The following is a 25,448-nucleotide window of genomic DNA, read 5'->3' on the forward strand; positions in this document are numbered from 1 at the left end:
GAATTAGTGTTCATTGGCTGTTCATTGGCAGTTACATAGTTTTCTTATGAATTAATATTCTACTACTGGCTAACAATTCTCTTGTTTCTTATGCTAATCAGTCCACATGCCCAATCTTTCTTCTTTTGGGTCAGTGGTCTCTGAGTTGGAAATTGCAGATCTCCCCCTGCTGGAATTATCTTTCACTCAGTTGGAGCCAATTTCAGTACAGTTGACTTTATTAATTATTCCCTTATCTTCACAGTTCTACCAGATGTCTTTGTAGGTCATAAATTCTGCATTCTTTGTGTCCAGTATCAGTTGGGATCCTTTTTCCCAAGCTTTGTTAACCTCCCCCTCAGTCTCAGATCATTGAAGCATGTAAACCCCTAAACTTTAACAAGGTAATTCTACAAACAAGTAATTTGTTCTTCTAGATATCACAGATATTACTTAAGAGTTTGCTTGTTAGCTGCTGTTTCACAAGTTAAACCTCCCTTGTTGAGTGAACTTGAAAGTATACAAAGATCAAACATGAAATAAGATCCTTTAAAAATTTTTTACATAATCCACATTTTGCAACAGTCCTGTGTGCAGTTTTGGGCACCACAATATAAAACTGACACTAATCTGTTACGGAGGGCGCAGAGGAGGGCAGGGAGGATAGCGAAGGGCCTGGAGAGGAAGCTATGTGAGGAGTGGCTGAGGTCACCTTTACTGTCCAGCTTGGAGGACACTGAGGGGAGACCTCACCGCAGTTTACAACTTCCTCATGAGGGAAAGTGCAAGGTGAGTGCACTGATCTCTTCTCTATGGCGTCCACTGGCAGGACTCGAGGGAACGGCCTCAATTGTGTCAGAAGAGGTGTAGGTTGGTTATTAGGAAAAGCTTTTGCAACCAGAGGGTGGGTGGGCCCGGAAGTGGTCACAACAGCAAGCCTGACAAGAGTTAGAGAAGCATCAGAGCAATGCCCTCGGGCCGATGGTGTAAATGTTGAGGCGCCCCGCAGGAGCCGGACCCGATGACCCTGGCGGGTCCCCTTCGGCTCGGGACATTGCCCGCCCCCTCAACATGGCCGCCCGCGCCGAGCCGCCTCGGGATCGCGGCTGCACGCGCGCAACGAAGCCCCGCCCACCTCCCTTTCCTCGGCGCTGATTGGTCCGAGGGGCGCGCGCCGCAGCCGGCAGCGGAGCGCCCCGCCCCCTGGCGGTTGGCGTGCGGTTACCGGGGCAACCGGGGCCGGCGGCGCGCGCGGGCCGGGGGCTGAGGGGAGAGCGGAGCCCCGGGAAGGAGCCTGGAGCGGGACCCGGCTCCCGCCCGCCTTCGGAGCCGCCTTCCCACCGGCCCTGCCGGGAGGCGGGGCCGCGGGACGGGGAGAGCGGAGCCCCGGGAAGGGGCCTGGAGCGGGACCCGGCTCCCGCCCGCCTTCGGAGCCGCCTTCCCACCGGCCCTGCCGGGAGGCGGAGCCCCGGCAAGGGGCCTGGAGCGGGACCCGGCTCCCGCCCGCCTTCGGAGCCGCCTTCCCACCGGCCCTGCCGGGAGGCGGAGCCCCGGGAAGGAGCCTGGAGCGGGACCCGGCTCCCGCCCGCCTTCGGAGCCGCCTTCCCACCGGCCCTGCCGGGAGGCGGAGCCCCGGCAAGGGGCCTGGAGCGGGACCCGGCTCCCGCCCGCCTTCGGAGCCGCCTTCCCACCGGCCCTGCCGGGAGGCGGGGCCGCGGGACGGGGAGAGCGGAGCCCCGGGAAGGGGCCTGGAGCGGGACCCGGCTCCCGCCCGCCTTCGGAGCCGCCTTCCCACCGGCCCTGCCGGGAGGCGGGGCCGCGGGACGGGGAGGGCGGTGTGAAATCGCACGGCCGTAGGTAGGAAGGAGCTGGGGCAGCGCGGGAGGGAGAACTGCCCGGCTTTCCCTCGCTTGTTCTGCTGGGTTTGGAAGAAGATCCGGGAAGGGGCTCTGAAAGGTGTTTTTTTATATAAAAAGCAAGAAACTCACAATAGACAAACAGCAACCCACAATGTCCTTTCCTCTCTTCTTCATCCCCACTTTTTAAAATAAAAGTTAGAGGCAAATCCCCTGTGGATAAAGGAGAGGTACTGAGCTTCCGATTTGTTTACTAAGAAAGGAAGTTTCTTCTGCCTTCACAGCCTCGATCTTGGCTGTTCTTCAGTTTCTCCTAATTGTCATGCTGGCAGGGAGGATTCTCTGTATGAGGTTTAGCGGTGGGATCCTTTTTGTTGTCTCCTCGGTTTTTCTGATACACTAATGTGGGGCTTTTGTGTATAAGCTATAATACATACCATACACTGGTATATGTACGGGCTAAATAGGTGACCTTTCTGTTCCGAGTCGTTAAGTTATACCCATTAGGGTATCTTTATTCTCGGATCATTTATGCATCCATTCAAGATTAGCCGCTTGCCTTCTCCCCTCTCCCCCATTCTGTCATTTATAAGCTCACTTACATGAGCTAGAGTTTGGAAAAAATATAGAGATTATGAGAGCCTCTATAATGTGCCTTAGTGGGAAAAACTCACAGGTTTTGACTGAGCAGAACACACAGTTGTGTGCATGACAAAAGTGCTGTGCAGATATAAAAGAGTCCTGTAGCTTGATACCACCTCTCACAGCCTGTAAAACCTGTTCTAGAGTCTTCTGTATTTTCTAATTTATAATCAGATTATAAGCTTCCATTAGCTAGCTACTATGTGTGAGAATTATGCCTGCTGTGGAGCATTGTGCACATATTTCTATATGAAAAAGACAAAAACTACGATACAAGCAAACTGAATCAACAAATCAAATAGAAAATTGCTTTAAACATTTATTAATACACCAAAACCTTGGTAAAATATCAGTAATAAAAGGGGTAGGATTTTATAAGCAACGTAGTATCACTGTAAATGAAAAGGACATTGGTGAGGATATGTCAGATTTGAAATACACATGCAGTTTTGCTGAAGATTTGGGTTACAAATAGTATAACATTTTCCTTTTTGTTTTTAAGGCATTCTGCTTAGAAGAGCATGTGGAATACAGTATTAAAAGAAGCAGTAGAGCAGCTTGACCTATAACAGAACCATGGTTCAACTAACAATGGACCTGATCGCTAAAAACACCGGTCACAAGAATTGTAGTGAAGAGGATTTTAGACAATATGTGCACAAATTAACTCATCTGAATTTTTCTGATAAAAATATAGATTCAATAGTAAGATTTATTTTTTATTATTCCTTTTAAATTGGCTACTCTAATGTTTGGAGTTACTGTTATGATGAAGTGTTCATTGTTGGAGAGACAAACAGGGAAAGCCAAGTTTTACAAATTTATTAACTCACAGCACAGTCTTTTCAATCTATCTGTGATTTATTCCTTAAATTTCAGAGGAAGTCTGAGAAAGGAAAGGAGAGTTCAGAAACAGGAAATAACCCAAGTGAGTTAACAAATTTGGACTGGTGTAGTGGCTTTTTCAAATTAGACAGGTTAAAAATACACTTTTTTTTTTTTTAATTGCTCCCTGGGGCTTACTCATTTAAAAAATAATCCATGAGCTTTTCATTTTCAAAGACTAAGCCTGCAAACTTAACTCAGTCCTCCTTCCTCTGAGTTTAATAATAGGAAATGTATACAAGTTTCAATAAGTTCTGAGTTAATTCAGATCCCCTGAAGATATGAGTAAATTTGGAAACTGCTGAGCCCTGAACAACTTTTGATTGTGGTGAATTTCTGCTCTAAAAGCGTGATTTCAGTCAAGAAGAAATTGCTTGTTCTGTGTCAACAGATCCTGCAAACAAATGGGTTTATTCAGCCCACTCCTGTGCACAGCCATAGCGAGTTAGTCACGGGATCAGTCCATTTGATGAGGTCTGCTTCATCAGCTGCCACAGCAAAGTTTTACAGAAACCTTCATGAGGAGTTGTCTTTTAGTTGTTTCATAGGAATATGTTCAAAGAAACTCAACATTTGAGTGTAAACTTGAGTTCAGAAATATATTAAAATAGGTTGAATTGCAAGGTTTTGTAAAAACCAATAATTATTTTGTAAAAACCAATACTTTGCCAATAACTGGTTTCCAGTTACATCAGTGCAGTTTAATGGAGACAACTACGCAAAAAATTGGGCTTTTCTGAAATCCATCTGATGAAGACAGGGAAGGGGAAGGAATGAAGTCACACTGGATCTGCTGTATTTGCTGGTGATGCTTGTAGTCCTCAGATTCTGTATGGCAAAATAGTAATGACAGATTTCAGCCTTTAATCTGTAGATAACTGGCAATATATAATAACTCTGTTTTTCTGGGAAAAACAGTTTTACAAAATGCTTACTAAAGGTGAAAATTTATAAATCATGCATCAGAACTTAAATATAAGAACAATCAATAGCTTCCAGAAGCAGGCAGTGACTGAACATTAAGTAGCATGTTATTGTTTATTTCAGGGTGACCTCTCTTTCTGTAAAAATCTGAGAGTTCTGTATTTATATGATAACAAAATCAGCCAAATCCAGAACTTGGACTTTGCTTCAAATATAACACACCTCTACCTTCAGAACAATCGTATTTCAAGTATAGAAAATCTCTCATCACTGAAAAAACTTGAAAAACTGTAAGTTGAAAATAATGTATTTATTTTACTAGTAAAAAGAATATTTATAACACATAAGAAAAATTTTTATGTAGCCATTAAAGTTCTTTCATCGCTTAAATTTTGCTTTTCAAATAGAAGTTATTGCTTATTGTTTTTTACGAGATGTTCTGTGATAAAAGTAATGACATATCATCTTGACATGTATATTTGCATTTAAATTACTTTATTTTTTCAGTCTAGTAATATTAATAATAAAGCAGTAGATGAAACTGCAAGAAACTGCTTGAAACAGTTACGTGTATATTCTACTTGTATGCTAGGTTATTTACTTTACCTATCATAATTTCCAAATATTATTTAATAATGCTTGGAAAATATTTTTCTCTATATATTGAAGCCTTGTGTTTGCTCTTACTTTCAAAGAATATTAAATCTATTTTGTGTTCTATTCTGTAGGTATTTAGGAGGTAACTATATCACTGTAGTAGAGGGTTTGGATAACGTAGGAGAACTGAGGGAGCTACATATTGAAAGTCAACATCTCCCTCTTGGTGAAAAGCTTCTGTTTGATCCAGTATCTCTTAACTCCCTGGCAGTAAGTATATTTTGAGAATTACAATGAGCCAATTATAAGGAAATCAGTATTTTTAGGAAAAATGATTAGGAGTTGATCACTTTGTGTTTTCCTCCTTTGCCAGTTGGTGACATTATTTCAAATTCTACCAAGAGACTACTACTCTAATTCTCTTATAAAGTGTCCAGCAAATTCTACTTCATCTTTTTTTCATTATGAAGGGTGAAAATGAGAAGAATCAAGAGAGAGAGGAATTAAGGAAGTATGTGGATGCCCTGTACCAACAGAATGTGAATAAACTAAAAAAGGGGGTGTAATTTATCACTTAGTTTTCTTAGTCTGTTTCAATTGTAGTGAATTAGTTTGTTGCTATTGCACTGATATGATTGGTATAGTTGTTTATTTATTGCCTTTTGTATTTCTGTAGAAAAATGGAATGGGAAAAAAGGCACAAACAGATTTTTCTTCCTGGATATTAAGAACAACACAATCAAAAGCAATCATTTTTAGTTCTGCAGTTCTTCTATGTTGTGTTATGACAAGAATTCAGGAAATCTCTTTGTAGTTGTCTTTCAACATGTTAATTGCTCATAAAACATATAGTTGAAGAGGTTAAAAAGTAGGATTTGTTTGCTAATGGATATAGTTCTGTACTATAAAAATTCCTCTTGCTGTATCTCCCACAGTGTAGTCAGGGTTTGATGAGCCTTTTTTTGTGAAGTCGAAGAACTCACTAAAAATTGAGTTCTTTTGTTCACATGTATATCATAAATATTTGACCTAGCTCTTTCTTTTTTCCTGTTTTGAGGTTATGTAATCCAAGACACATATTGTTGTTTTTCTGTAATAGAAATGAGTCATTACTGTGAGAGCATTTGTGCTTTGTTCCTTCTATATTGGAGAAATTATCAAAGTAAAGGGAAGTTTTACAGCTGTAATCTTCCCAGGATAATAACATATAATAATTTCTTCCATGTTTTTCAGCAGCCTGGTCTAGATTTTGTTCTTTGTGGCTTTTATTTAAGGCCTTTTGATGTGGGGTTTTTTGTTGTGTTCTATAAAACAGCTTTGCATTCTTGATGATACAGCATCTTTGTGGAGGCTAAATAAAATATTCTATTTTAGCCTTTAAGTGCTAAGTGTTTGGAGCTTTTTTAAAGCATAACTTTTTATTTCTTAATCTGTTTCTGTCTCTTTTAATGGTGTCAAAGATAAAAGAGCTAAAGATAAAAGAGATATGAGGCCATATAATTCTGTGTGTACCACAGGCAAATGTTTTGATGACGACAATGTCATGAATCTGACTGAGAAGATTAAGTTTATGAATTGTGTTATCAAGATGATACTGGTAATTTCCATCTGCAATGTAGGTTTTGGTCAAATTTTTGAAGGGGGTTAGGTTTCCTGTATAAACTGCTGAAATTTTTCCAAATAATGGGAAGCCTTATACTTTGTATAATTCTAAACTCACTGGATTAGGAGTCACTTTTCATTTTCTAGAGATATAAACTTTTTCCTTTTATGTGATAGTACATTAGTATTTCCCAAGATAAACAACTGAAAGACATTTAGATTGTTATTTAAAATGCAAAGATCTCTGTAACTATTGTCTCTTACAAATGGCAAAGTGCAGTATGTGGCTCAGTACTGCTCCAGAGAAGGGGTAAGGATCAGAGGTATGGATACCAAGAGGTTTGTAGGATCAAGCCTGAGAGAAAAGTAGTGTAGTCCAGCTGTTAAATGAGTCTGTATAGGTAGCGTATATAGGCTTCAGTTCTGCAGTTCAGATGCAATCTTGAGGCCCACAGTATAAAAAGAAAATGGACCACCTGGAGCAAGTCCAGAGAGGGCCACAGAGAGGATCAGAGGGCTGGAGCACCTCTCCTATGAAAACAGGCTGAGAGAGTTGGCGTTGTTCAGCCTGGAGAAGGTTCCAAGGACATCTTATATCAGCATTCTAGTAACCTAAAGGGAGCTTGTAAGAAAGCTGGGGAGGCACTTTTTACAAGGGTCTGTTGTGATAGGACACGGGGTCATGGCCTGAAACTGATCAAGAGCAGGTTTAGATTAGCTATTAAGAAGAAATTCACACTGGAACAGATTGCACAGAGAAGCTATGGATGCCCCATCCTTGGAAGTGTTCAAGGTCAGGTTGGATAGAGCTCTGAACAACCAGGACTAGTGGAAAGTGTCCCTGCTCATTGCAGGAGGCTGGAAATAGATGATCTTTAAGTTGCCTTTCAACCCAAACCATTCTATTATTCTATAAAAAGGCAGTCAGTTTCATACTTCAAAAGTAGAGCTCAGTGCACTTGCAGAACTCTGTAAAGACTTTGAACGTGTTTAAAAAACCTCAAAAATTCTGTATTTACTAAGAATTTCTGAAATAATTGAGAATTTGGTTTCACTTCAAAACCAAAATAAATTGCATTTTAGGACAAGGTGGAATGCCAACATAAAACAATCTATATGATATGTGGAGGTGGTGTTTGCATGTTTCTTCTTCATATGTTCGTCTTTTAAGATAATTTTCTGTAACTACAACTTGACTCATACATAGTATGAAAAAAATTCTTTTTCTGCTTTTCTTCCTTCAGAAGTCTTTGTCTGTATTGAATATCAGCAATAACAACATTGATGAATTAGAAGAACTGGCAGTTTTGAGAAATCTTTCTTATCTTAAAGCAGTCGACAATCAGCTTAAACATATGAAGGTATTAAAGTAAATATTTGTTATGTTAAGTATGGGTGTTCAGGAATTAGTCACATTCATCTTTACCGCTAAATATATAACTAGAAAGAAATTTTACTTCTGCAGTTACTAAATCTGGCTTGTCAAGCATGCTGTCTTTTCTCATGTAAAAATCTTACTGAGACTAAAAATGGAGAAGTATTTACCTAGGATGTAAAAATTTATGATTTTATTAATTAATACTGAAATAAATTAGCTTAAATAGTAACTCAAATCACGAAGACAAAGTCTTGATTGAAATAAACTCTTTTCTGGTTTGCATAAACATTTTATTTCCATAGTAAACTTAACTTTCATTGGTTAGTAATTATTAAAATAACTATTCTTATTACTTCTGAGAACACAGCACAGTTTTAACAGATCATTGAGACAATTTTCTCTTTACTAATGAGAAGATTGCAGTATTTTGTATGCATAACCTATCAGTTATCTAGATGAATTTAGTCTATTTGGACTCTTCATTTTTTACACTATAATATTGAAAAATATTGAATGATACCCTTCTTTTTTACTACAGAACTATTAATACAAAGTATTATCAAGTCCTGGCTGGCAGTTGTGATTTAATTCATGTAGGCTTTTGCTGAATAATTAAATTTACATTGAATATGTTGGTTACATCAAACTAGCAAAAAGCTTTTTTCAAATAGCCAATCTCCCCAAATCTTTCCTTTTTAAAAGGAATCAATTTCTGAATAAAACATATTAAAAAATGTGTATATTGGCTGTTCCTTTCTTATAAATAAAATATACTTTTGTTGTGATGATCTTAATAGAAAATTGTCATAGCCAAAGAACCAATGAATTTTAAGAATGAGGATGCCAGTTTGGAGACAGCATTTTCAGTATCTTAGAGAAAAAGGGAATATATTCTGAAACAGAATAGAAGAGGACAAAATTACTGCATTATTCAGTAACTGTGTATATATTTCTTATTCTTTATTAAATTTCATTATTTAATCATCAGGAAAACCAGAATTACATTGACCCAAACCAGTTAGACCTGAAGATTTCTATGTTATATAGTCACAGCTGGTGAAAAATGATACAAGTAGCATTTAAGTTTGCTATCCATTACACTCGTATTAAGCTCCAGTATATCTTGAAAGTGACTGTCCTGTGTGTTTTCTAAACAATCTCCAGTTTTTTAAATATACGGAACAGGGTGTTTCTATTCATATCTTTGCAGACCTGTAAAATTAATTAATATATCAATGTGTTTAATATACAGTGTAATGCAGGTGGATATCCAACTTTCCAGCTACAAGTGTTTACGAGTTTTAAGGGATTTAAGGCATTTTGGTAGGCTCTACTTCTCACTAATATAAATTCTTAAATAAATAAAAACCAAACTGTTGAAAAAAGCATTAAGCCATGAAAAGTATTTTTTAAAAAGTTTTAACTCCATGTAAGAGGCTTCAGCTCACAGTGGACATCTAGAGGGAGAACAATCTTATGCAGTCACTGACTGTATAAAGAAATAGCTGAGGGAAGTTTTGAGTATATTTCAATTTTTTTGCATCCTTGAATTTCATTATTGTATGGCATACATTATTCTACGGCTGTGAAAGCTGCAAGTGTTTTAGGAGTTTACAGTTCTATACCCTTAACTGGTTCTGCTCACTGCACTTGTTGCATGCAGCAAAGGCTCTTTCATTCCCACACGAGCTGCCTCCCTTCTCCTCCCTCTTGCCCCTCTGTTATCAAAACTCTGATGCATACTTATTTTTCATGCCAAAAGCACTATATCACCTGTTTTCCCATTTTTTCTTTGCCATCACTGCCATCAAGAACTTTCCTAGGAATGTCTGGCATTAATCAGACACCGTGGCAGTGTCACATGACAGGGAAGTTTTGGAGAGCACTGTACCTAGCTGTGCTTCACCTGGTGGGAAGAGAAGCTGTAGAGGAGCTGCTTGTGTCTGAGCAGGTCTGGAGAACTGCAGGAATAACATGGAATCTTTGAGAAAGGAAAATATGAAGGGCATAAGAAATGCGTGAAATACCATCTCATGTAGACTTTTCTCACTTTTGTGTACTTAGTATAATTATTTTATATTTAAACATTTCTCTCAGTTTTTTCACTTTATTATGAAAATCCATATTCTTTTGCTTTCTTACCTGTGCCACTTTGATTTCAGCATAATTGAAAATTAGGACTAATAAATTTGATAAATTCAAGCACTTAAGGTCATGGCTAATACAGGGCTTTGTTAGCATAATTAACAGACATCAAGGCATATGACCCTGTTTCACTTGACTGAAGTTTATATAATGCAGTCTGAACAGTAGACATGAAAATCAAGTAATTTTTATGAATTCATGCAAAATAACTATGACTACCTACCATATGCAAAAAGTATGTCTCAGGTCAGTTATCAAGAATATAATTGATCCTAATAGGATTGGCTTTTCTTTGTTTTCTATTGCTTGCTATTTCATTTATTCATTGTATTAAGATTCTGGTTTGTTTTAGTCAGGATCACAAGGTCTTCTAGACTGCAGTGTACTTGGGTTAGAATTAATTTTTTTAAAACATTATGTCTATTAAAAAAAAACCCCACAATTATTCCTTTTTACAAAAAGTCAGAATATAATTATTAAGTTTATTAGTTTTAGAAATATTATGAGTTAGGTGAGTCTTTGGATAGATAGAAAAAAATATAGCTAGAAATACCTGGAAAAATCTGTATTTCCCAAGTCTTTAATTTATTCAACCTCTGGCCAGTATTGATTATGACAAGAGGATATCACAAAAGATGAATTCATTCGCTTTAGAATTGAGTCAGGAACAAGAGAAAAATTATAGATTTTCTCAAATAGATTATGACAGGTAATCAAACTGGTGACAAATGGCTGTCTGTAGATGTAGCTGGGGCAGTTGGATTAGACATTTCCAATAAAAACTGGAGCATACTGGTCAAATACCAATTCTTAAATGGCCACTGTTAATTGGTAAGAAAGTTATTGCCAGCACTACAGCTGCCTACTCAGGCACTTGCCCTTCCCCCTCCCCACCCTCCCCGATGGAATATAATTTGCTCGTCAGTATTTTGCAGCAGACCTCAAAAGTGATAGCATGACATGATCATTTATCAAACGGAGCCTGCCCAGAAGAGTGTCTGGTCCCTTTAGTACAGCTTATTGAAAGGCTGGGAAGTGAAAGCACTTTATTAGAGACAGGAAGGCAATGAACAACTAGAGCGTATCGAAAGGGTAATCATATTTCAGCACAGGATTAGTGTGCTCTTAGATAAACATACACTGGAGTAAGCATGTTCTGGGTCATTTATCAAGTAAGTAACAGCTAACAAAAATCTACAGGACTCTGTATACATTCATCAAAGTTAAACTGTATACATTTTTTTTCAGTAATAGACAACTTCGTGTTGCAAAACTATTACTTGGGAAAATTCTTTCTAATGGAATCTAGAACACATTACAGACTTCAATTATAGTATCTGAATGCTTAGGATAAATAAATATACTTGCTAAATTATTTTTTTTAGTAAGTCTAGCCTAAAATATTTTGCCCCTAAAGTCCTGTTTGTGATTAGCACCTAAACTATGAGGGTTATCACATTTCTATCCTGATACATACTGATTTAGCTTTGCTGAATAACATTACAAGAATTATTAACATTTCTTCATGTGGACTAGTCCTCAGAGTTTCTTGCATTGTTTTATCAGTCCTGATCGTCATAGAATCAGACTTTTGCTCTCTAGTTTTCTAAAAATACATTTTTATCTCTGAATAGCAATAGGTGATATCACCATCATCATAGATAGACCAAAAATTATATGGTTTGGAGGCATGAGGCTGTGCTGCCACTTTCTCTTCCACATGTTTTTATTAAATGTGTTATAGAACCGATAGAACAGTTCCAAGAGGATTTTCTACCAAGGGAGATGAGCCAGCAAAAGCACAATTCTCCCTGCTTGTGTTACCCAAGCAATTTTATAAATTTGCAGAAGCTAAGAGATATCTACATTGCTAGAGACTTCATTGTTGGCATCACGCTACAAAGTTTTACACTGTGGTTTAGAATCCATCACAGCATGATTAGTAGAATTTTCCAAACTATTACAACAGTAGAACATAAATCCTCTCTCCTATTTATACCTATTGTCTTGAATCCCTCCTTAAGCTTTTCACACATACAAGGAAAACCTGTCAAGAATAATAGTTAAATTAAATTTTGGAAAGAAAGTATTTCAGAAAGTAAGGTGTCTGAATAGAAAGGACCAATCTGATAAACTTTGCATGTTTTCAACTTGAATTTATTGTATTTGAAAGACAGAGTAGTTTCATCTAGGTCATACTGCCCCTGGGTAACCAGACAGAAACAGAGATGGGGAAAGGTATATTTCACTAATTTCACTGTGTAGGCCAATATTGCAACTGACCACCCACAGTTAGGTAGGGGGGGGATTATTGTTTCTCCTGTAAAATACAGTTCTACATATATAGAGAGAGGCAGTTCACTGTGGATTTCTTTTAGTCTGTACTTTATCTGTATAAAGTAATTTTTCTTCCACATGCTGATACTCTTAAGGGCTCTGTAAGACCTCGGGGATGCATTAACAGACATTGTGTATAATAGGAATTTTTTCATTGGTAGTTCCTAGGCCTTGAGTGCTTATCAGTGGGATTGAAGTGGTCATTTTGTTAGCTGGCATTACTGTATCCTTAAAAATGCAGCATATTCCAACATCATTGTTTTTTCTGTGCAATTTTGATATTCAGGGGATGCTGTGGACCACTCTGTTTGAAAATGCACATTCTTAATGTGCATAATACATGTGAATAGTCTAATTGAAGTTATTTCTGTGTGCAGGATTTGGGCCTGGTTGAACAAATTACATTACTGTTGAATTTTACTCTGGAGGGGAAAACATAATCACTATGTTCTGTTGTTGTTTCAATTGCAGGATTTGGAGGTTGTATTAAAAAAATGGACAAAACTATGCAGAATAGATCTTACAGGAAACCCCATCTGCCAACAGCCAAAGTACAAGGATTGGATTATATTACATTCACTGACCTTAGGTAAAAAATCAAATCAATAGCCCACCCATAACCCCCACTCTTTTAGGAAACAACTGAAAATTAGTTGTTCTTGAGTAGTGCTATGCATGTAAACACAGCTATAGATATTTATATCAAATAATGAATTTTTAATTTATGTAGAAAGCTAAAACTGCTTATGTAATCAGCTTCACAAGCTATCTTGTTTGGCTTTTGGTATTAGTAGTAGTAATTATTTGTTTTATAATAGATGATTGGTGACATCATTACAATACAGTATTTTGTGTTCATATTCTAGATGTTGTGAAACTGATTTTCAATGATCTGTTTCATCTGTTCCCCTATCAATTCGTAGTAGTTGCTAAAGTGTTTTGATTGTACAGTGGTGGTTGTGCATATCTCATCTTACTGTGTTTGAATTTGTCATATAACATTCATCCTTCCACTCCATATCATTATATGCAGTTCACACTTTATGTTGTGTGTGTATTTGTTAATCTTAGCCCTTATGGTGCAGTTTATATTGTTATTTTGCATAAAATTTTACCATGAAAGGAAGAAACTGATTCTTCTGTATCTAAGTATTTATACTGTAGAAATAAGTTTAAAAATCTGCTAATTTTTTACTTTTTTGGATAAAGGTGGCAATTATTTTTTAAAGTTATAATTACAGAACTTGTTTTTTCTCAGATCATGAAATACTGGCCATTTAGGAAAAGCCTATCTGCACAATGAAAATAACAGTGCCTTAGGACAGTTTTAATTCAACCTAAATTTGTGGCCACATGAGGTATTTCATTTGGGCTGGCTCAAAAATACAGATGCAACCAATGAATCATAGAGCATAAGGTTTATGGCACCTAAGTGAGTAAAGTTAACCTTAGAGAGGCAAATCTCTGTGACTGTCTCCATGATCAGTAGAATTCCTTGATTGTTAAGACATGCAGTTTCCCTCTCCACCTGGATTTCTGCATCTATCTATACCCTGTGTAAGAGCATAACTTTTCTGCAGAATGTTATAGAAAGTCTTGCATTTTGACCAAATGTGAAATATGTATATTTCCCTGGAAATTTAAAAAAAACTGTAGGGTTTTTTTGTAATTAAGACATGTTAACTCTCTCTTGCAGCTTGAATTTGATTATCAGTCTTCACTGGGTATTCTTTTCTTTACCAAAATAATAGAAAAGGGAAAAAAAGACTTGAAGATAATTAATATAGAGCCAATACACATTACCTACAGCTTTGTATAGCCCTTTAGTTCACTTTGTATCACAGAAAATGTTCTCTTTTGCAGAATCTCTGGATGGGAATGAAATTCAAGAAATGAAAAGACGTTTCTTAATGAATTGGAAAGCCTCCAGACTTGCCAGAAACAAAAGTAATGAAAGAATGACTGATGAACATGCAGCCTATGTAGAATTTTATAAACAAACCAATCAATTACTTCATGCTTATTTAAAACTTACAGAAGTCATAAAATTACATCTAAAACTAAATATACTAAGAATTGTTTATGACACTTGTACCAGTGATGAGTCCAAAAGACTTGAGTAGAAATTGAGCTTTTCAAATATAAAATTTAATTTTAGCACTAGTTCATATATAGTTTCTTTTCCTCACATCCCAGTCTCCCAGAATTATGGAAAGGAGTAGCTAGTGCATTTTTATTGTGTAAATATTCACATTTACTTCCATATTCTAAAAATGTTGGGCATTCTAGAATAAATATGCGCTAAATACATCAGACTTTTAAAGTCTATTTGTTGATACTTATTTGATCTCTGTATATTGTCAGTCCTTTTAAAGGCCTTTGCAAGATACATGTCTAGCAGAAGGTCAAGTTTTAAACTTGTGAAGAAAAAAAAATGTCTGGGAGGTAAAAAAGCCTTAAGCCCTTTTTGAGGTTTAAAGGCAACCTGTTCTTCAAATGGGGAAAACTCAAGCATAACCTGAAATACAACTTTGAAGTTTTTTTAAAATGGTGGGAAGGTGGTGCTTGTTACAGAGCTGACTGCTGGTTAAAATATAAATGACTTAACAGCATGTCTTGCCATCCTGCAGGACTTGGATCCAGACATCTAACTTGAAATTATTCAAAATTGTTTGAATTACTATATTTATAAAATAAAATTGGGCACACTTATACTATTGCTTTCAGAAGATTAACTAATATGTAAGTTTTGAAGACATGAAGGCTGATGCTCTGCCTGCCAGCACCAGCCCTAAAATAGTTGGAATCTACACATTGTTTGGAAGCCATATGTAAATGGCAATGGTTTTGAAATGGTCTTCTGAATAACTACTGATATAAGAAGGTGCAATGTAATTGAATTTTTCCTTTTCAAATAACTCTACCTGAATGGGAATACCTGTTTTAATATTCAGCTTCATCAGTGTTTGTGGCACCTTCCATAACTCCATTCCAAGTTTTCCATTCTCAATTATCAAATTTGAGGTATTTTACCTTAAGGTTCAATACACTGTTTTCTATAACGAGATATATTGGAAAGTGTAATCAGTCACACAGAATATTAAATACATATGGTTTGACTTGGGATATTGAATTAATCCTTTTTTCTTTTTGTTTTCTGTAGTTGACTGTGGAAGAGCTAATTTCACATTTCCTCTTCGATCCAGTCACTCTGTGAAAGAAAAATCAGATTTTTTAGATTTGGTTCACAAGCAGAAAGTTGAAAGAAAACCTCTGCCAAGAATCCTTGAAAGAAGTCAGGTGAAAACTCAGGTATGTTTCTCAACTTTATTTTAGTTATGCTGGTTATTGCTTGTCAGAAATAATTTTTTTTAACCATCTTATATTTATTGTCTTTATTTCTTTGAAAGACAGGATAATAGGTTTCAGTTTCTGGTTACAAATCAGTGGACTAGCTAATAGTAGTAACTTTAATAATACTAGTTTCTGTCATATGCATTTAATTGTAATAATTTTCCACAAAGGTAAAATAATGTTGAACATAATTCTCAGAAGTAAGTTAAGGTGTGAGGACCAGGTGAACAGTGCACAGAATCATATGGAGAAGGAGAAACAATCAGTTTTCATCATTACAGCTTAATTCTAACAACCATGCTCTAGTTTCACCTGTAGCAATAGTATAGTTAAGCATTTGGGGCCTAATATTGCTCCTCCCAGATTTTTAATGCTATTTTGAACTTAACAGTTTTATTACTTATCAGCTGAACTAGCCAACCAAAAAAAAACCCATCATTTATACAATGCTGTCGATAAAATAAATAAATACATGCAACTAACACAGGTATTTTTTGTAATTAAATTAGTAAATGTAGTATTCTATTCTACATTCTAGTTACATATTTTACATTCTAGTTAGAATTTCTATTTTCTATTTTACATTCAAGTTAGAATTTATTAATATGTTTGACAAATTAACTGAGCAACATTTAATGCTATTTTATTTTTGACAACTTACCACTTTCCATTCTATGAGTTTTGTTTCTTCTGATTGTTTGTTCTGATTAAAAATAGCTACCTTTCTGTTGAGAAGGGAAGAAGAATTGCAAATCACAAAGCTGTTCCCTTTCAAATAATAATTTTTGTTCATCACATGACAATGGATATATTCTAGCCCAAAAAAGAAAATTAATTTGTCATATATATGCCCGTTATTGAGCTTTTTTTCTTACTCAGAAAGCACAAAGCAGTGGAGCAGTTAAAAACAAGAACTGCAGGAACAACGTACTCATTATTATAAAAAGTGATACTGTTAGTACTACTATAGTAGTACACTATTATTTTCCAGTGAATAGTACAGGCTTCTGAAATGTAGAGGGATACAGACTAATACTCATGCCATATAAAAGTTGGGATTTTTAAAATTCTATTGTAAGATGGGTTTGTTCACATGCTCAGTGTTCTGTCAGCTTGCATGTCATCTCTGTTAGCATCCTGTCTTTTGGGCCAGGCTGAGTAAAACTGTGTTTTGCATTTATCATTTCACTTAGTCCTAAAAAAGAATGGAACGTGCGTGTACAATATCTTTTCTCCTGTAAGACCTTCTGCTATTCCCTTTGAGACAAAGCATTCTGATTCTGCTTTACAATGGTAAAAAGATGTCCAATTGTTGAGCTTCTTTGCTTGGCAAAATATTTTTCCAATATTAAAAATCTGGAATACAATCACGGCTCTGTTGAAATCCCTTTTGACCTAAGAAAGGCTAAGACAGCACCTTCCATACTTGATTGAAATAATATCTCTATATTTTTATTAATTTACATTTGCAAATTAAACAATTTAAGTAATTTTTTAATTACTGTTAATCTAGTAGATTTTAGTTTGATTTCACAGAAAGGTTAGAAGAAATTGCAGTCAGATGAAATGCATTTAATATTTTCTAAAAACTTGTAATGTCTTGTAAAAACTTTTATTTTTAGATGCTGAAAGTTGCTGTACCTTACAATTTCATGTGTAATCACTGATCCTGAGATGTATTTTAATCTTGCTAGTAAAGGAATTCCATAGAAACCAAAGAGTCTTGGGAGTTGAAGTTTTGTGAATTCTTTAGAACATTTATTGGGGAAAAAAGTCCCAAACCTCAAAAAATAGAAATATTCATTCTCAGAGCTTATACAGATACAAAAAAAAAAAAAAAAAAAAGACAAATCATAGTATTCCCCTGCCAGATCCACTAATTAAGGATATACATGAATGTGCCCACAAGTAAAGGAAGGAAATTTTTTCAAACTGAACAAATACCTGTATTGTTTAATTGAAATTCAGTATAGGACCAAAAAAATTAGTGGGTTTTAATCCTAACCTCTGTGTTAGTCAAATAAATTATTCCAACAGATGTTTCCTCTTTCCCCATACATACTAGGTGATGTTTGACCTTGGAAACTGAAAAACAAGCATTAAATACCTTTCTAACCATACATCTAAGATCCACTGAGGATTGCATGCAGCTTGAACAATGAAAAAAGCCACTTATTAGTAGATTGCTAAAATATGTCATTATTTTTTCTTTTTTTGATGATATAAAAACAATAGCAATTTCACATTGAATTTTAAGTTACTTTTGAGCATTCAGAGAAAATTATGGATATTGGCAGGAAGTAATTAACAGAAACCAAATCACTTAACTATTTTAAAGATATCTAATATCTTCCAGTGGGATACACCATTATTAATGTTCCCTGAGTAGAGAAGTTGTTGAAATTTTGATGTTGTAAACTTAATCTGTAACCAGCAGTTTCTGCCCACATTGCCTTACTCATGAAATTAAATATTGTGGTAGGTATTTGTAGCAATTCAGAATGTGGTGGGAAAGTCACCTTTTGTCCCTCCATCGTATGTTAGAGGATTAGCAATGTGGAAATATCTTTAAATTATACAGTCAGCATGTAATAAATACTCTGGATTGTGCCAACTAAGCATAAGCCACTCTGCTGCCACCATGCACATCATGTGCCTTTCCAGTTCTAGTCCAGAAAGAAGGAACTTGCAGTGAACAATGTTAGTTCTCCCTCTTCTTAGGCAGATGCTTGTATGAACATTGTATTTAATTAATTAAATATTTATCACTGCCCTGAGTTGCAGTGATGTGTATGGTTTGAAATCTACACAGGATAATGTATATTTGATAACAGATAGGAATGTGCATGTTGTGCATGTATATTGGACTTTTGTTTATATGAATCTAACTAGCATTAGTTAGAATTATAGAATTAGTTAGAATAAATAGAATTATTAGGGCCTATTATATGACAGGTTTTTGGGGCCAAATAATACTGAGACTATAATGATGTATACCCAAAACATAAGCTTTGCAATCATACACTTCACATTACACAATATAGCTCTCTTATTTGAGAGGGAGGTGGGGAAATATATTACCTCTGGATGAAGCAAAAATTCTTGTTTGCTTACTGAATATCAATTTCAGGAAACATCTGAAAATTCAAAAATAAAAAATATCCTCAGTCTTGGCTGCAGGAGAAGGAGAAATACAGACATAAGATATAAACCAGGGCAGTTTTATCTTTGCACCCTCAAGTTGATTTTAGCAGCAAAGAGCTTCCAAGCACTCCAAAGGTATTCAGAATTAGGTGCATTAAATACTTAGAGATACCATCTGGAGCACTTTTCCAGAGCCAAGAGCATGCTTAGAACAGATATGGAGCACCTTTTCCAGCAGCCCGTCTCACTGCCTTTCCTTGGTGATGGTGTTGAAGGAAAAATGTAAACATCTTCTTAGTGAAGTCTACAAAGTATCAATTAGCTATTAGTGCTGAAGGCTGTGGAAGAGAAATGTAAGGAATTTACTTGCCTTTGAATTATTCAGCCATGAGATAGGATATGAAAGGAGTCACCACAGTGCTAGATAAAGTGTAAGGATAAAGAGATAAAGTCAATGTCTGAAATTAAATAGGGTTGCTGAAGCAGAGCCGTTTGAATGAAGGTCAGGTATTAGAAGTTTCTGGTTACTGTGGCCCTTGTAAGGTCTCAGCAGGCAATTCAGACAGATTTAGTGGTTGGTTCCTTTTTTTTTTTTTTTTTTCCTTTTGTGGAGAATATGCACTACCTATAAAAGTGAGTGTAAATATTTTGCAGAGACATAATTAATATTACAGTAATTTTCAGCCTAGTGGCATTTTTGGTATCTATGTTTACAGCCTTGCTGACTGTGGTGCTGGATGATTCTCCCCATGATCATTCATACTCTGTTCAGAAGGAAAAATATAACTGTCATCACAAACATACAAGACACAAACAATAGCATTGTCTTCTGCCTCAACTTCTTTCAGTAGTGGTAATTAAGAAAACCAAGAAGATAGGTCTACTATACGTGAAATCTGTAGTACTTAAGACTGCCATGTCATCCAGTGTTCTAAAGGCAGTGATAAAAGGCATGCCTTTTTGGCCATGCCCTGCCTCCCCACTCCAGTTCTCTGTGCTGCTGCCTGTGCCCAAAGCTGAGGAGGAGTAAGGATCTAAACCACGCTGGCAGAACACGTGCACTGATAGACCCCCTGTGCCCTTGAAAAGAGTACATTCTTTGCAAACCAGACAGAGAGCACATTTGCTGGTGAGCAGATTGCCAGCTAGACTGTGCCTACTCCTACATGTCTGGCTGACCAGATAGAGCATAGACACATTCTTGATGGGCAGTCTGGCAGGGGCACATTTGCTTGCAATAGATTGCTTCCTCTTCCAGGAGATAGGGGCTGTTTCCTAGACGTTTAGAAAACCAAATGGCATGTGTGACTTGTCAGCCATAGTAGGTGGTCAGCAACTTAGCTGGGCACATCTGGGGCTGCAGGATGCCAGATGCTCTCAAGAACATTGAAATCCAGACTGTCTGAAACCTTCTACATAAAATACATGAGTATTTAGAATGCTGTAGGTTGGAAGATCATTGAGTCCAACTGTAAGTCAGTAACATTTTAAACAGAATGCAGAATGAGAGGGGACTACTTAGTGATGTTAGTTGGGTCCATCAAAACTGTATCAGGAATGAAATACTATTTTAGGATGGTAAACGAAAAGCAAACTCAGACCTTTGCCTATCTATTTTTCAGGTGTTACATGTTCACACTAATAGTAACTAGATAAATTAAATGTTCAGTTTCATTTTTTCATTTGTTCAGTTTTTCCTATCCTTAGATTTTTGTTGTCAATACTTTTAGAATACTGTTGAGATAAAACCTCCAAACTTCATAACATTTTTGGTCTGTTGTATTAGCATTGCACATTTTTATTGTGTAACTGACTGAAAAATTATAAATATCACTTTAACAACACAAATATTAATCTAATTAGAAAACTGTTAAAGAAGTAATGCTATGTTTTTAGGTTTTTAAAATACATTAAGTCCATGAGAGTTGGAAAAAGTGATTTGAGGTTAAAATAAAGACTGTTGCTTTGTCATACCGTGACACAAAATAACTCACAGAAGCAGGCTAGATGTAAAAGGAAAGAAAAAGAACCCAAAAAAAGCAACTTTATTTTCTGACTCCAATATATATACAATAGCAAAAGTGACAGTGGATCGGAAGGTGAAACTGCCACCTCTCCAACCACACTGGTCAAACCAACAGTCCATCAATTCTCTCCACCCATGAAGAAGAATGCAAAACAATCATTATTTATGTGAACATGCATGAGAAAACTCAGTTGAAATATGTAAATATCAGAAGGCATAGGAACTTTTAGAAGAACTTTAAAACTCTCAAAAGAACGGGATGACATTGCTTGAGTAGGAATATATAAATAAATTCTGTAATTTCAGTATAATTCTGTTGCAGTCAGTTCCAATAATCTAATTTACTGCAATGATATAAACACTCTTTCAATATTTGCCTTCCTGTATCTGGTCACACATTATGTAGGCACACTCCCTTCTCTGAAAAGTTGAAAGCAGCTGCTTTTATAAACCTGAGGTGAAAATACAGTCACTGCTCTCATCCAGCAAGATGAGCTACTACATTTTGGAGGACAGCACTGCAACCACTAATTCCCTTAGTAGCAGTTATACCTCCTGGAATTCACTTCCAGCATTTGGGATGTATCCCATCCAGTTGCAAAGACTTGGATATGTCAGATTTACCTTAGTAGTTCCTAAATCAGTCATCATCTACTGTTGGTAGAATTTCCCACCACCAAAAAGTATTCCTAGGACCTAGAGGTGTGAGACCAAGCCTTACTAGTAAAGATTCCAATGCTTTTAGAGCTTACCCAGTCCTGTTGGTGTGTTAGAAGTAAAAAAGGAAAAAGATTAGACATCGCTGCCCAAATACCTTCCCTTGATAATGTTTTTATCATATTCTTAACATGTGAACATATAGTGTTTGAGTTACTGATCTAAAGCTCATATTTGAACTTTTAATCCATAGCTGAAGAAAAAAATCCTATTTTTCTAATGCTGTATTATTTCTTTCTATATGCAGGTATAAAGCAGTACACACTGCCTGTGATGCAGTTTTAAAAGCCATGCAGTTCAAAAGTTCTGAGATAGACAGGGGGAAAAAACAGCCAGAAAGCTGTCAGTGTTCAAGATGTGCCCATTGACTTTTCAGGATATGGTTTCAGATGTGATCTGTTAATATGGGATAGTATGTGATTGTATTCAGAGTGTAACTGGTAAAATTTAAGTGCAACTGAAAGGTCCTCTTCCCTGATTTTCTTAATTTTATCTCAATGTGGTGTGCAGAGTAGCTCTCTTGACTAACAGAGCTCTGAGGAAAATGATTAATTATGTGAACCTGATTAATTACAGACACAAAATTATAAATGCTATATACTGTAACTGGAAACAATACCTTTTACTTTTTACTTTGGTAGGAAAAAAAAAAAAACACATTGATTTTTTCTTTAAATTTTAAGTGGCTTGGCCTTGAAGAATTCTAGGAATTCCCTGCTAAAAAAGTTGTATTTGAACCTTACCATTTCAATCAAACTACACTGTAACCAGACACTACAGAAATGACTGACTACATCTTTCTGTTCTCTTAATTCTGAGCAGAATTAATTGCTGCATCAAAACCAAGATAAATCCAAGCCAGCTGTGAAATTATCCATGTAATAGACTAATACTTCAAATCAAAAAGAGTTTTGAATCAATAAGCTCTTCCTTTCTTGGAGAGTTAATATGTTAGTCTGCCATAGTAACCACTGATTACATGTCTAGTAAAGTTGGGTATAATCAGTTACACATAGTTTGTAGGAAAATGTTTTGGAATAAAATACTGGCTCTTATCTGATTTCATTTATATGAGAAATTGCTTTGATTATTAATAAGATTTTTTTTCTTATAGGACTTGAAAATTAAATTATACACATTTATGTAGGAAAAAAAATGTTAATAACATTTTTGTCCATGGAAGAAGTAATTTTTGTAATAAAGGGATACACAATACCACAAATATACAGATTCTGTCAATTCAGAATATTCTGGTTCCAGGTTTGGCACTGGTGAAAAAAACAAAAGGGCTTTCACTGCAACAGCCAATAATCTTTAAATAGTTAAATATCTTTTTTTTTAATCAGCAACACTTGATAACACTGCTTATAATTTTTACAGAAATGTTAAGTGCTCCAAGGAAGTGTTAATGGCAATGGGAGCAATAGGTGCTTTTCATGCGGTTGTGACATGAAGATCTTACCTGTCTCCTCTGATCTCTCTGATGTAGGTTGAAAAGGAATCTCAAGCAGCGACAGAATTGTTTAAATTCTAAAAGCCAGAAGTTACAGGATGTGAAGAATTGGCCATTATTTATTTTCTCCCTCAAAGACTACAAAGAAAGATACCGGTGTCCCTTTGGATATGTTGTCCGTGTCTTTTTAATCTCAAAACCAGACAAAATTAAGTATGTTGAATTTAACACTGCTTTCTAAGAACATTGGGAAAATCAAGAGGACTACCTATCTATTTAGAAGCAATGCTTTGTCTCAAAAGCGTGTAAAAACATCAGCACATGCTAGGTTAAACTGGTTGCCTAATTTTAAGCTTCCTCAAGAAATGAACTGGCTTTAGCCAGTGCCTTACCTGGCAGCTGCTCCCTTCCCTATACGGTACTCAGCAGTTGTGAGGAGGCGTGTTCAAAGTAGAGTCATGGAGTCATTAGGGTTGAAAAAGACCTCTACGATTATGCAGTCCCACTGTAAACATTATCATTTTCACCACCAAACCATGGTGTGGTGAACACCAAACCACACATCTACACATTTTTTAACACTTCCAGGGATGGTAATTCCACCATTTCCCTGGACAGCCTGTTTCAATGCTTGACCACCCTTCCAACAAGGAATTTTTTCTCAACAGCCAATCTAAACCCTCCCTGGTGCAACTTTAGGTCATTTCCTCTTGTCCTGTCACTTGTTACTTCAGAGAAAAAAAAAGCCCTCACCTGTCACAACCTCCTTTCAAACAGAAATAAGCTATTAGCTCATGATTTTTGAGAAGATCTGTAGTCCTAAAAATAATTTCCATCATTTTGATTTTTCCAAGTTTTGGTGAATAATGTGGAACAGTTAGCAGAGGGGGCATGAGAAGATTAATGATATCTGTGCTGATTAATTTTTTTATTGGGAATATCATTCATTAATTTAACTTCAGATTCTGTTAGTTTGGCTGCTTTGCACTAATTTAAGTAATTAAATAAATTCTTGAGAGTTCTGATACAGGAAAATTCCAATCTTACAGGTAAGAAAAGGAAAGCCCAGATTACAAATTGCCTCTGGGAAAAGACCTTTCATAATGCAGTTTCTCTGTGTAAATGGCAGCTCAGCATCTTTGCTTACAGCCCTCTCTGAAATAAGAAATGAAATTTTCCTGAATAAGGAAATCAGGATCTTTTTGGATGGAATGTTTTGTGTATTTTGTGAACATTTATAAAGATAATTTGGTAGAGATTATTAAAATATATTTAACTCCTGCATGCATTCTCCCCTTGAATAACAAGATCTTCATTATAAAGAACAGGATTTCCAAAGCTAAGATAGTAAATGAGTGGTACTGTAACGCTGAGGTGCCAATGTTCCTATTAAAGTGCTGTGGTTTAACCCCAGCCAGCAGCCAAGCCCACACAGCCACTCGTTCACTCCCCACATTGGGACTGGGAAAAGAATAGGAAGGGTAGAAGCTGGAAAACTCATGGGTTGATATAAGGACAGTTTAATAGGGAAAGCAAAAGCCACACGTGTAAGTAGAGCAAGCCAAGGAATTTAGTCACCACTTCCCATGGGCAGGCAGGTGTTCAGCCATTGCCAGGAAACCAGGGGCTCATCACATGCTATGGTTACTTGGGAAGGCAAACACCAAACATCCAAACATCCCCCTGCTTCCTCCTTCTTCCCCTACTTCAGGTACATGAACATTATGTCATATGGTATGGAGTATTCTTTTGGTCAGTTGGGGTCACCTGTCCCAATTTACCATGTTGTCAGTTCTCATGTCCCTAGTCTCCTTGCCATCATGGTAGTATGAAAAGCAGAAAAGGCCTCATCTCTGTGTTAGCCCTGTTCAGCAATAACAAAAACATCTCCAGATTATCAACCTTGTGTTCAGTACTAATCCAAAATACAGCCCCATACCAACTATTGTGAAGAAAATTAACTCTACCCCAGCCCAAAGCAGCATAGAAGGCTGGTGAGTAATTAGCCTTCAAAATCAGAACATTCCAAACATGAAATAAAGCTCAGATGTGTAGCTGTTAGTCCCTTACTGAAATCAGTACTAACCAAGCACAATACTTCTTGTTCTAGCTGTACTCAATTATATCAATGATATTCAGGTCAAGAAGGACAGAAAAGCCTACATTTAAAAAAAAAAAAAAAAGAAAAAAAAAAGAAAACAAAACAAAAAAAACCAAAAACAGTTGATTTTTTAAGCAATTTCCAAAGAATAAAACCCAGTTGATTCTTTAAGCAATTTCCAAAGAAGAATGTCGATAGTGTTGATGAGCATTTTCACAGTGTCAGCTGCTGATTGCTGACTCAAAGCAGAACATTAAGAAGTTGCTCCCTGATCTCTATATTGTGGTGTTATCTTTGCATCTTACACT

General features: G+C 36.4%; 1 protein-coding gene across 1 annotated transcript; it reads left to right on the plus strand.

Moving 5' to 3' along the window:
* The first annotated feature begins 1,708 nt into the window (after window positions 1-1,708).
* PPP1R42 (protein phosphatase 1 regulatory subunit 42) lies at window positions 1,709-23,208 on the plus strand. The gene is made up of 9 exons (XM_021555718.2): window positions 1,709-1,836; window positions 2,980-3,182; window positions 4,410-4,576; window positions 5,015-5,153; window positions 7,730-7,846; window positions 12,817-12,934; window positions 14,209-14,292; window positions 15,509-15,657; window positions 23,076-23,208. Exons 2-9 carry the CDS (start codon window positions 3,054-3,056, stop codon window positions 23,118-23,120), a joined length of 948 nt encoding a protein of 315 aa, XP_021411393.2. The 5' UTR covers window positions 1,709-1,836; window positions 2,980-3,053; the 3' UTR covers window positions 23,121-23,208.
* The last annotated feature ends 2,240 nt before the right edge of the window (window positions 23,209-25,448 follow it).

Source organism: Lonchura striata, chromosome 1 (assembly GCF_046129695.1).
Source record: "Lonchura striata isolate bLonStr1 chromosome 1, bLonStr1.mat, whole genome shotgun sequence".
NCBI lineage: Eukaryota > Metazoa > Chordata > Aves > Passeriformes > Estrildidae > Lonchura > Lonchura striata.

What these genes read in the sequence shown, in the direction of transcription:
- PPP1R42 (XM_021555718.2), top strand. Translation starts at nt 3,054, where the DNA reads ATGGTTCAACTAACAATGGACCTGATCGCTAAAAACACCGGTCACAAG. An exon ending in ATCAGCTTAAACATATGAAG is followed by an intron (nt 7,847 to 12,816) that starts GTATTAAAGTAA and finishes TTTCAATTGCAG; the next exon opens with GATTTGGAGGTTGTATTAAA. An exon ending in CAGACTTGCCAGAAACAAAA is followed by an intron (nt 14,293 to 15,508) that starts GTAATGAAAGAA and finishes TGTTTTCTGTAG; the next exon opens with TTGACTGTGGAAGAGCTAAT.